Source organism: Microcaecilia unicolor, chromosome 13, assembly GCF_901765095.1.
Source record: "Microcaecilia unicolor chromosome 13, aMicUni1.1, whole genome shotgun sequence".
Taxonomy (NCBI): domain Eukaryota; kingdom Metazoa; phylum Chordata; class Amphibia; order Gymnophiona; family Siphonopidae; genus Microcaecilia; species Microcaecilia unicolor.
This window is the reverse complement of record NC_044043.1, coordinates 40,625,568-40,638,622: the sequence shown is the minus strand read 5'-3', so window position 1 is coordinate 40,638,622 and position 13,055 is coordinate 40,625,568. Positions and strand designations below refer to the sequence as shown.

The 13,055-nt window shown below is 44.7% G+C and overlaps 1 protein-coding gene across 2 annotated transcripts in view; it reads left to right on the top strand.

Annotated features, from left to right (window-relative positions):
* LOC115456735 (galectin-9-like) overlaps positions 1 to 13,055 on the top strand; it is a 68,098-nt gene that overhangs the window by 35,685 nt on the left and 19,358 nt on the right. For both annotated transcript variants that reach the window (XM_030186002.1, XM_030186001.1), the window contains exons 6-7: positions 3,052 to 3,087; positions 4,530 to 4,568. In XM_030186002.1, coding sequence (XP_030041862.1) covers positions 3,052 to 3,087; positions 4,530 to 4,568 — 75 coding nt within the window. The remainder of the gene's footprint in view (positions 1 to 3,051; positions 3,088 to 4,529; positions 4,569 to 13,055) is intronic.

Below are 13,055 nucleotides of genomic sequence, written 5' to 3'. Positions count from 1 at the left end.
GAGGCAGCTTTATTGCAGAGGTGAGAAGGTAGTTGAACAGGTAGAAGTAGCTCAGAGCTGGGTGACTGGAGAGTGTGATATCTCATCAAGAAGATATATTCAAGGTAAAAAAACAAGTTTGTTCCAGGGAGTTTTAGCAGGACAAGTGCTGTGTGAAGCAAGATGGAGAATGCCTCATGGCTAAAGAGACAGGGAGGTCAAGAACGCTCACACAAGCCCAGGGAGGAGGAGGTAAAGACCACTCAGGACTGAGCCTACCATAAGGTGGCAAGGGGAGTCCAAGAGGACGGCCCTCGATTGGAGGGAAAGGTCATGCCTGGCTGACCTCTCAGAACAGAGATAGTAAGAATGACCAGGAAATGATAGCCAGTAGACAAAGGAGCCAAGCTTGGCTGAGAGAGAGAGGAGGTCTAGGCAGCAGCACAAGCCAGTAGTAACAGTTCTTATACAGATAAGCAAGTGTGGCTGCATTGTGAACTACATTACGCACAATGCATTGCTCACGTATCTTTGCAGTGAGCGCTGCAGCAATGAAAGTCCTTAGAAGTGAGAATAACAGTAAAAGCATTAAACACATTTCAGGGTTATAAACTAGTGCGAGGCTATCAAAGGACAGAACAGAGGTCACTAGGCAGATTACCACTGAGTTAGCGCCATGCTACAAATTACGGAATTAATTTCTGTAGCACTGAAAATGGCGTGCATTCAAGGTGGAAATACTGCCGGTGGTCGCGTTGGGCCAGCAGTAGTTCTGGGTTGCCACGCGGCAACCCTTTAGTAAAAGGGCCGCTAACTGATTAGCACAAAAGAGCTGTTGATAACGGCTCACATGGTAATGGGCATGCACTAATCAGAAAATTGGAGTGCAGCCATTATTGCTGCAAAGGAAAAATTGGCCATTTCCTGGCAGCGCTAAAAGCAGCCTTCGTTCACGGGAAAGACCCGCCTGGGGGTAGCACAGACCACTTTTTAGCACTGCTTAGTAAAAGGGTCCCTTATTTCATAGACAAGTTCTTGCTCTGGAAGAAAGTGTATTCCGAAAAGGCTCCCGTATGTCTTGAGAGTTTTCCCATTTTTATCCCTACAAGCCATTGATGAGATTTTGTCTATTGTACTGTGTCCAGTTCTGAGGAAACTGACCAAAATGCGACACGGCCTACACCAAAAACTAAACAAGATAAGAATGTATACCCCAGAACAGGAGTGTCCACGTTTTCTCAATGGTGGGCCACTTGATCAGAAAGTTTTGCTATTCATACCAATGGTGATGTAGCCTGCTTCAATTAAAATTACTCATTCAAATTTTCTATTAAACATTTTCTATTGCAGATGATATTATATTTACTTTGTCACACTTACTATTAAACATATGAGGGTAAATTATTCAGCTGATGACTGTGAGCGTTTTGCTGACTCCACCACTATTATTCTTGGATATTCAATTCCGGGTCACGTTTGGGCTTCAGCATTGAATATCTGATTTATGCTGCACTAACTAAGTCGATATTCAGAATTTAAGTGGCCAGGGTTGTTGCACAAGGGTAGGACTGTGTTTTATGTGGTCCTATTTATGTGGTTACCCTTGCCAGTTGAGTGCTGAATATCGGTATTTAACCGGCCAAGTGCCTACTCTGCCCCCAGAACGCTCTCAAAATAGCCAGCTTTCCCTTAGGCGCTAACTGCTTATTTTCAGTGGTGATAAATTGCTTAAGTACCTCTGAAAATTAGCAGATAGCCCTGAGTAAGCGTTTAACCGATCAGTGGTTGTTTCTGGCTGGTTAAATCGTTATGACTATCGACCAGTACAGATTCATGTATGTTAGCTAGCTAATTACATAAATATTTTTCCTTAAAAATCTCCAGGATGCTGCATCCTGGGTCATTCAGGGGGCACTACGTTGGGAGGTGCCATTAGACACTAGGGATTTTTTAATTAAGTCAGGGGGCAAAAGGGGGTCAACTTGAGAGGGTGGGGGGTTCTGCTAGACACCAGAGATTTTTTATTAGGTCGGGGGTCAGGGGATTTGGTTCAGGAAGGGGGGAGGGCCACTAGTCAGGGGCTGGTTCAGATGCTGGTTGCTTTTTACAATTTTTGATGTCACCCTTTCTGTCAGTGTGTGAACCACCGCTCGTGCACTAACAGAAAGGGGGATATTTCACAATGAGCTTCAGTAATTTGCACGGTCACTGAATATTGTATCCCGTGGGCAATATTTTGTTGAAAGCTCATGGTAGAAGCTGTATGATCAGTTGCCCTAATGTGTGGCTTTTGCAACACCCCAAGGAGCCTTAACAAGAGAGAAGGAGTTACAGAGCATCTCTCCTCTGGAGAAGGGGTCAGAAGGGAATAGAGCTGCCAAAGATGTTTTTCTAGAACCTTTTCCAAGGCAGAGGGTTCACTTGGAAACCCACAAAGCTGTAAGTGTTTAAGGTTACCTTTTCTTACTACTGACTGTACATAGTTAATGCTGGCGTTGTCCCACTGATTTCTGCCTCATCCAGGTTTAAGTAAATCTTTTGGTTGGAATTTGCTATTTCTGGCCTGGAGGGATTTATTAGATGAAAGAAGAGTGCTGTATGAGTGGATTTTCTTTGCCCTTTGGCCTCCCAGCTGAGCTCCAACTAGTACCAGCCCTGATCTCACAAACCAGTTCTAAAAATACTTAAAAGTAACCCACCCTGATGCTCACCAGGCAAGAAATGGTTACATAAATAATGCAGAAGAGGCAATGCTTTTGTTCAAAGAAAAGGAAGTCCTAGGGGTCATTTATATAAGGCTTCATAGGAAATGAGGTAAATGCATGAAATACATTCCCGGTGGAGATGGTGGAGACCAAAATAGTGACAGAATTTAAGGAAGTCTGTGATAAGTACAGAGGATCCTTAGTAATGAAGAAGGGAAGGGAAAGGTAGTGATCAACTAGAGGGTTTTTCTTTTGCATTGGACTAATGAAACAGTCAGACTGTAGGATCTGCATCTCATGTGCAGTTACTGCCACCTAGTGGTTTCTTTTTACTAGTCAGTAACACACGTTTTTTTTTTTGTTTCAGACATATGCTGCTCCACCCACTCAGTTTCCTCATAATGTAAGTTTACTACCTCAAGAATCTGACACTTGAAATTTTGTTTGCTATTCCCTGTGGACTGAATCCTACAGAACAAACTCTTACAATTTTCAAGTCTCCTATAGGAATTTTCCCCGAAATGTGACCCCCTTAATGGTGTATGAAAACTGTTCATATGCATGGAGAATTATCCTGTGCATTTCTGCTGACAAACGTCCTCGTTTTGATTTGGACGTCCTCGCAAAACATCCCCATCCAGGGGCACCCCGTATTTTCGAAACAAGATGGACGTCCATCTTTCATTTTGATAATACGGTCAGGGACGCCCAAATCATGAAATTTGGTCGTCCTTAGAGATGGTCGTCCCTAGACTTGGTCGTTTCTGATTTTCGGCGATAATGAAAACCAAGGACGTCCATCTCAGAAATGACAAAATGCAGTGGACTTCATAAATTGCTCCCAGGTACACAGGTCCTTGTGTGCTGAGCCCCCCCCCCCCCCCAACCTACTACCCACAACTTTACACCACTACCATAGCCCTTACGGGTGAAGGGGGCACCTAGATGTGGGTACAGTGGGTTTGTGGTGGGTTTTGGAGGGCTTGCTGTTTCCTCCACAAACGTTACAGGTGTCCACCTGCCTGAAGTGCACTGCACCCACTAAAACTGCTCCAGGTACCTTCATACTGCTATGATGGAGCTGAGTATAACATCTGAGGCTGGCATAGAGGCTGCCAATCAATATTTTTAAAGATGTTTTTTGAGGGTGGGAGGGGGTTAGTGACCACTGGGGGAGTAAGGGGAGGTCATCCCCAATTCTCTCTGGTGGTCATCTGGTCATTTCGGGCATCTTTTTGTGCCTTGGTCGTAAGAAAAACATGACCAGGTAAAGTCATCCAAGTGTTCATCTGGGACATCCTTGTTTCTTTCGATTATGGGTCAAGGACGTCCTAGTGTTAGGCACGCCCAAGTCCTGCCTTCGCTATGCCTCCAATACACCCCCTTGAACTTTGGCCATCCCTGCGACGGAAAGCAGTTGGGGATGTCCAAAATCAACTTTCGATTATACCGATTTGGACGACCCTGTGAGAAGGACGCCCATCTTCCGATTTATGTCAAAAGATGGGCATCCTTCTCTTTTTCGAAAATGAGCCCAAAACTCCGGAGTTGGTGATGTGTCTCATACTCAGAGTTTCTGGCTTCTGTAGTGGGGCAACTAGTAAAAAAAAAACCCAAAGGGCCTCCAAGAACAAGTTGACATCAAAATGTGGTTTTATGGAAAGACCCAACACAGTCCGTGTCAGCGGTCTTAATAATAATTAATTATCATCTGCAATGATCTGATAAATTTCCAGTGTGAAATATTAACAGCTCGTTGTAGCTCATGACATCAGAAAACTAGCGCATTAGACTGTTGATGTGTTTCTTAGCAGTTTCTAATATGGCATTTTATTTGCTTTGTAGACCAATCCCTTTCCGGCACCTTGGCAACCTCCAAATTATGTAAGACATCATTTCTTTTCTAGAAAAAGTACATTTTACTTTTTTTATTTTTTAAATAAGCCTGTAGCTTTTTCCTGCTCCTCCTTGATGTTGAGCCCAACAAGTCCCTATTAAAGGTTTGTTTATTTTTTTTCTTTTTAAAGGATTTTCAAAAATACAATATACAACTGTCATGGAACGCTTAGCACCCACCTGGGGCTAACCCTGTAGCCACCTAGAGGGTCTGTCCCAGCACCACTCAGGCCCACTTACCACCTGTTCATGTGCTCTACTCTGGCATACCCTTCCTCCCACCTGCGGGGTTGCGCTTGCCTCTGGGCAAGTCTCCCACCCACAATTTAATTCTCCAGTGGTTTCTAAGGACACTGGGGCCACACTTCCAGGGGTCCCACAGTTCCTAGAAAGCACCCACAGACCCAAAACACAAACCACCACGATTCTTAGTCAGTCCAGGACAAACAGAGTTAATAAATAAATTGATTTATTATCATAAGTTAGAACAGTGAACGGATGAATAGGGTATAATTAGCAGACAATAACAGGTAAATTAAACAGGAATCAATATTAAACTAACTAAATAATTATTCACTACCTGAGTAGTACCTGGGGAGTTCAGGAAAATTAACTGCTCACAGTCTTTGAACAGGGTCTCAGTATAGAGGTCTGCACCTTCCACACTCCCACTCTGAGACTAAAAATTTCCAGCAGATGCAATCAGAGATCAAAGCATAAACACTGAGGGGCTTCTGACCAACGGCAGAGCAGATTACTTCTCAGCTTAGGCGGGAAGAAGAAACTGTCACTTCTGTAACTACTTTACAAACAAAGGACAGACACCATCTGCTGGCCAAACAAGAGAAATGCACATCATAAAAAATAGCTATACAACCACACCTGTGAAAAATTAAGGTGCAATAAAAGCCTGGCTTTTACTGCACCTTAATAATTACCTCCCTAAGTTTCTTACAGACTAGTGCTCTGGGAGGAGTAGCTTAATGGTTAGTTTAGCAAGCTAGGAACCAGAGGGCTCAGGTACAAATCCCACAGCAGCACCCTAGGGCCATGGCATGACATTGGCAACCTCACTCCACCTAGTGTCCACCACTGAAACATTACAATCGTGGCAGCCCCATAAGCCATGCTCATATAAGGGGAATGTTGTAGGAGCCCCTGAGGGTAGGGCACCAAGTGCCTGGGCCAGCTTCCTTCCCCCCCCATTCACCTGCCCTTCTATCTTGTCCAGTCATATTATAGTGACAGTCCTCTGAGAGGTATCTTGGTGTTCCCTTCTTATATGGGTCAGCTGCTCATATGTCACAGGATGCTGCTGCTGTTTTATGTTTGAACTGTAGAGGATCTGGTAGTCTTACAGAGCCTGAGGCCGATGCAACAAAATTTTACAGACACTGGCGTGGCGTAGAGTGACATCTGTACACAATTTTTGGGGTGCACGATGGAGATGCTAACCCTGTGCAAAACCTTGAGTTAGATCCTGGTGTACAGTATATTAAAATGAGTGGTAATGAGGCTATTCTGCCCTGATATAGAGAAGTGGGCAGAAGACTTTAAGGTTGATCACAATGCAGCAGCTTTAATGCTATATCTGAGGAGGGTAGGAGTTAGTTCTTCTGCAATAGTGTCTGGGAGAATTTAACGCCAGTTTCTTCTTTTTGCTGTGCTGATACATTTTTCTGCTTAGACACGTGCCCTAAGCACAGAACCTTGTGCCTATGCGTCCAGTGTTGCTCTCTCTGATAATTAGTGCACAAGTTTTGCACAGGTCCTATTTATTTATTGCACTTGTATCCCACATTTTCCCACCTATTTGCAGGCTCAATGCGGCTTACAAAGATCTGTCATGGCATCACCATAACCGGGTCAATAATACAGTTGGTGTTACAAAGAAATTAGAGAAAGCAAGAGGATCTGGTCAAGGAATTGTAGAATAAGTCATTCTGAGTGGAAGGTGTTTAGGTGTTGTGTTGTAGTTAGTTATGGGTTCTCGTAGTAGGCCTTGTTAAAGAGATAAGTTTTCAGAGCTTTGCGGAAGCTATTTAGTTCGTTTATCGTTTTTAAGTGAGTTGGTAGTGCATTCCACATCTGCGTACTCATGTAAGAAAAGCTGGTCGCGTGTGTAAGTTTGTATTTTAATCCTTTGCAGCTGGGGAAGTGTAGGTGCAGGAAGGTGCGGGAGATCGTTTAGCATTTCTTGGTGGCAGGTCCATGAGGTCTAGCATGTAGGTTGGGGCATCTCCATGAATGATTTTGTGAACAATTGTGCAAATCTTGAACGTGGTACGTTCTTTAAGTGGGAGCCAGTGTAATTTTTTTCTTAGGGGTTTTGCACTTTCATATTTTGTTTTTCCAAATATGAGTCTGGCTGCGGTGTTCTGGGCTGTCTGAAGTTTCTTAATGGTCTGTTCTTTACAACCAGCGAAAAGTGCATTGCAATAGTCCAGGTGGCTTAATACCATTGACTGTACCAGGTTGCGAAAGAATTTGAATTGGTGAGCAAAAATTGTACATTACTCTTGCATTAAAAGCTAAACACTAAGCCATCAGCACACAGTTCTAATGCAACTTTTCTGCATCAGGCCCCCTGTGTGGTTCAAACCACTGCTGCAGCTCCACTCTAAGTCAGTGACTGACCAAGGTGCACAGCTCAGAGAGAAACACTGAAGCCGCGGTTCTCTCCAAAGTCCAGCACATACACGCCCTACAGTCATACTGTAAGAGTTGCTGTTGAGCAATGTGTCCTCCAGTTTGTGGTTGCCTGTCACCAAATGCTTTCTAATCTCCTCCACCAGTCTTTCCCAATGCCCACAGAACATAGATAAAGGGTCCAAGGTGGTGCTGGGAGGGAGTGTACTACTCTCTCCTCCAACAAAGGTACACATGGGGGGGGGGGGCAGGGAAGAGGGCCACTAGACCACCAGGTTGTTGCAGTTGGTTTGTGGCCCACTGGGCCACCAGGGCTTTTTGGGGGGTATGAGGGGGTTAGGGGGGCTGGAGAACCACCAGCTCTCCAGCCCCCTGTGAAGTTGTGTTGGTGGGGTCAGGGAACTGAGGTACACCAGACCTCCAAACCCCATGTAGCTGGCTTAGGGTGGGGGGATCGGGGTTTCTGAGGGGGGGCTCCTGCAGGGGGATTATATTGGGGGGAATGGGGGGCCTGCTACCATGCAAATGCATACTAGACAGGGCTCACCATTCCTCCTCAATGGTCTGCAAACCCTAATTACAGCTCCAAGCTGGCATAGGGTATGCCACGGATAGCGCACCAATGTTTGGCATGCTGCCCACTGATCATTGGGGAGGAATATGTTTAGCATGCATTTGCATGCTACTTGCGGTCAGAGTCCACGAGTGCATTGTTTCACATGCTCGGGGACTCTGATCATGGGGCAGTAGCAAATGCAGGCACCAGTATGGCGATAATAGCCTCTAGCAGCCGCGTTTGCTTCTGATCATCGGCTCGTTAGTGTTACTTCATAAAGTACATGGCAGTGAAGGGAGTTTGTTGCTATTATTGAGGTGCTACCAGAATTTGAATACATTGTTATATGTCATTGCTGTAATTATATTGCAGGATCCTGTCACATATGTTGAGATGTTTGCCATTATGGTAGACTTATGTCTGGTCAAGTTTGATATGGCATAATGTAACTATGTTTACAAATATCGTTTTTTCTATTAAGTATGTCTGCGGTTTATGTTGATGCAGGGCAGGTGCTGGGCAGACTACTTGGAAATCCATCATCAAGTGCATACTAAAACATTATTTGTAGTATCCCAAGAAACACTATTCATACCTATATTCATAGTGCCCACCCATATTAGCTCTGGGCCCACACAAAATTTCAGGTCTGGCTACTCCACAGGCCAGTATAGACCCTGACCACCCTTCTCCTCCCTAATGGGACTTGGTTCTCCTCTACATCCATGATATTCATGACTCCTCTGGAGCAGGATGCACCCAGGACTTCGATCCTTCCTCCTTTCACATCAGATTATCTACCTGGACCCTCACTCACTCCTTGGATCCATTCCTCCTCTACTTCCTGGGATGTGGAACATTGTGGTAGCTTCACCACAGAAAGGCAGTTTATCAAATACGGGATGGCTGCTCTTCTCCTCTGTTAGGGAAACAGGCCCCACTCCTGGACTTTCCCTTCTCCTCCCTTGGTCTCTGAGATAGAGGACCTGCAAGAAGCCCTCTCCTCCTCCCTCTACATCTGTGGATTCCCTTTAAGGAAAGAAAGCATTTGGCACCATATACAGTGGGGGAAATAAGTATTTGATCCCTTGCTGATTTTGTAAGTTTGCCCACTGACAAAGACATGAGCAGCCCATAATTGAAGGGTAGGTTATTGGTAACAGTGAGAGATAGCACATCACAAATTAAATCCGGAAAATCACATTGTGGAAAGTATATGAATTTATTTGCATTCTGCAGAAGGAAATAAGTATTTGATCCCCCACCAACCAGTAAGAGATCTGGCCCCTACAGACCAGGTAGATGCTCCAAATCAACTCGTTACCTGCATGACAGACAGCTGTCGGCAATGGTCACCTGTATGAAAGACACCTGTCCACAGACTCAGTGAATCAGTCAGACTCTAACCTCTACAAAATGGCCAAGAGCAAGGAGCTGTCTAAGGATGTCAGGGACAAGATCATACACCTGCACAAGGCTGGAATGGGCTACAAAACCATCAGTAAGACGCTGGGCGAGAAGGAGACAACTGTTGGTGCCATAGTAAGAAAATGGAAGAAGTACAAAATGACTGTCAATCGACAAAGATCTGGGCTCCACGCAAAATCTCACCTCGTGGGGTATCCTTGATCATGAGGAAGGTTAGAAATCAGCCTACAACTACAAGGGGGGAACTTGTCAATGATCTCAAGGCAGCTGGGACCACTGTCACCACGAAAACCATTGGTAACACATTACGACATAACGGATTGCAATCCTGCAGTGCCCGCAAGGTCCCCCTGCTCCGGAAGGCACATGTGACGGCCCGTCTGAAGTTTGCCAGTGAACACCTGGATGATGCCGAGAGTGATTGGGAGAAGGTGCTGTGGTCAGATGAGACAAAAATTGAGCTCTTTGGCATGAACTCAACTCGCCGTGTTTGGAGGAAGAGAAATGCTGCCTATGACCCAAAGAACACCGTCCCCACTGTCAAGCATGGAGGTGGAAATGTTATGTTTTGGGGGTGTTTCTCTGCTAAGGGCACAGGACTACTTCACCGCATCAATGGGAGAATGGATGGGGCCATGTACCGTACAATTCTGAGTGACAACCTCCTTCCCTCCGCCAGGGCCTTAAAAATGGGTCGTGGCTGGGTCTTCCAGCACGACAATGACCCAAAACATACAGCCAAGGCAACAAAGGAGTGGCTCAGGAAGAAGCACATTAGGGTCATGGAGTGGCCTAGCCAGTCACCAGACCTTAATCCCATTGAAAACTTATGGAGGGAGCTGAAGCTGCGAGTTGCCAAGTGACAGCCCAGAACTCTTAATGATTTAGAGATGATCTGCAAAGAGGAGTGGACCAAAATTCCTCCTGACATGTGTGCAAACCTCATCATCAACTACAGAAGACGTCTGACCGCTGTGCTTGCCAACAAGGGTTTTGCCACCAAGTATTAGGTCTTGTTTGCCAGAGGGATTAAATACTTATTTCCCTCTGCAGAATGCAAATAAATTCATATACTTTCCACAATGTGATTTTCCGGATTTAATTTGTGATGTGCTATCTCTCACTGTTACCAATAACCTACCCTTCAATTATGGGCTGCTCATGTCTTTGTCAGTGGGCAAACTTACAAAATCAGCAAGGGATCAAATACTTATTTCCCCCACTGTATGTCCCTCCAGTTTTGAAGAACACCTACTACCAGGGTCTGCCAGATTAGCCCACCCCCTCATTATTTTTGCATGACACAACTCTGGAGCAGAGACCTGTTAGTGTAAGGGAGGCACATTTTGGCATCCTGCTACAAATGGTTGGGAGTTTCTCTTTCCTCCTCCACCCCCAGGGTCTGTGAATACTGGGTGTCTCTGGCCCCTGCTGGCCTGAGGAGTAACAGCCAGGTGCAAGAATTAAACCCAGAACTGGATTACAATTGCAATTACAATTTATACTTCTATCCCACAAGTTCCCTAAAAAAGAGTTCAATGCGGGTAAACAATTTAAAAGATTCTGGGCAGCCCCAGGATTTACAGGAATCGAGTTAAAAGAAATAGCAACAAAAAATTTCCAGTACAAATCTGCATTTTTTTTTTTTTTAAAAGCTCAAAAAGATATGTTTCTAAAAGGCAAATAACAAGACATCTGCTGTATAAATGAAGGCAAAGAATTCCACCAATGTGGGGCTTGATAGGAGAACATTCCATTAAATATAGTCTTATAGATTATCCCGTTTGGGCTTGGAAATTGCAGTAACAAAAGCAACCTACTGGTTGAAGTCAGATTCCTATAAGATAAATGAATTAGTGGGGTTCCTCAGGGGTTTGTGCTAGGACCGCTGCTTTTTAATATATTTATAAATGATTTAAAGATGGGAGTAACTAGCGAGGTAATTAAATTTGCTGATGACACAAAGTTATTCAAAGTTGTTAAATCGCGACAGGATTGTGAAAAATTACAAGAGGACCTTACGAGACTGGGAGACTGGGCAGCTAAATGGCAGATGACGTTTAATGTGAGCAAGTGCAAGGTGATGCATGTGGGAAAAAAGAACCCGAATTATAGCTACGTCATGCAAGGTTCCACGTTAGGAGTTACAGACCAAGAAAGGGATCTGGGTGTCGTCGTCGATAATATGCTGAAACCTTCTGCTCAGTGTGCTGCTGCGACTAGGAAAGCGAATAGAATGTTGGGTATTATTAGAAAAGGTATGGAAAACAGGTGTGAGGATGGTATAATGCCGTTGTATCGCTCCATGGTGCGACCGCACCTTGAGTATTGTGTTCAATTCTGGTCGCCGCATCTCAAGAAAGATATAGTAGAATTGGAAAAGGTGCAGTGAAGGGCGACTCAAATGATAGCGGGGATGGGACAACTTCCCTATGAAGAAAGATTAAGGAGGCTAGGGCTATTCAGCTTGGAGAAGAGACAGCTGAGGGGAGACATGATAGAGGTATATAAAATAATGAGTGGAGTGGAACAGGTGGATGTGAAGCGTCTGTTCACGCTTTCCAAAAATACTAGGACTAGGGGGCATGCGATGAAACTACAGTGTAGTAAATTTAAAACAAATCGGAGAAAATTTTTCTTCACCCAACGTATAATTAAACTCTGGAATTTGTTGCCGGAGAAAGTGGTGAAGGCGGTTAGCTTAGCAGAGTTTAAAAAGGGGTTGGACGGTTTCCTAAAGGACAAGTCCATAAACCGCTACTAAATGGACTTGGGAAAAATCCACAATTCCAGGAATAACATGTATAGAATGTTTGTACATTTGGGAAGCTTGCCAGGTGCCCTTGGCCTGGATTGGCCGCTGTCGTGGACAGGATGCTGGGCTCGATGGACCCTTGGTCTTTACCCAGTATGGCATTACTTATGTACTTATGAATTAAATAAGCCACAGACATCAGTGAAAAGCCATAGAGGATTTAAAAAGTCATAGAACAGAGCTAAAAATAATTTGTATTTTCACTGGAAGCCACTGAAGCTTCATCAGTAAAGAGGAAACAGATTAATATCTTGAAGAGGTAAATATCAGATGTGCAGCTATATTTTGGAGTGTCTGTAATTTTTGCAAAAGATGTTCATTTAAACCTACATAAATTGAGTTACAATAATCAAAATGCGATAAAACGAGAGACTGAACTAGGCTGTGAAATTAAAACAAGATCTCATTTTTCTCAACTTCCTTAGAATATAAAAAACTCTGGTTGTCAGTAGTTTAATCTGTAGCTCAAACGTTAGATTGTCATCAAAGATGACCCGCAAGAATTTGAGTTATTTTTCTAATTGAAATTGGCTTCCCTTTATCACTAAAGATGTTTCCAGAAATGGTTTATGTGATTCTCCGAGGACAAGCAGGCTGCTTGTTCTCACGACTGGGTGACGTCCGCGGCAGCCCCCACCAACCGGAAAGAAGCTTCGCGGGACGGTCGGCACGCAGGGCACGCCCACCGCGCATGCGCGGCCGTCTTCCCGCCCGTGCGCGACCGCTCCCGCCAGTTCCTTTTTTTCCGCGCCTGGAGAGAGTCGTGTTTTGCGCTCTCTCTGTTCAGCTGCCGGATCGTTCGATCGCGTATACGCTGATCGTGCTTTTTTCTAACTTTGTTTATCGGTTTTAGTTACCGCCCGGTTTCCTTTTAAAAAAAAAAAAAGAAACCCTGCGCGTGTGGGACACGCGCTCCCTTTTTTCCCTCGCTTCCAGCGGGGACGCCACGTTGCGGCCTAGTGGCCGCTCGGTCGTTTGTTTTCGTGGTGTGATTTTAGCCACCATTGACGACTTTGACTTCGCCGAC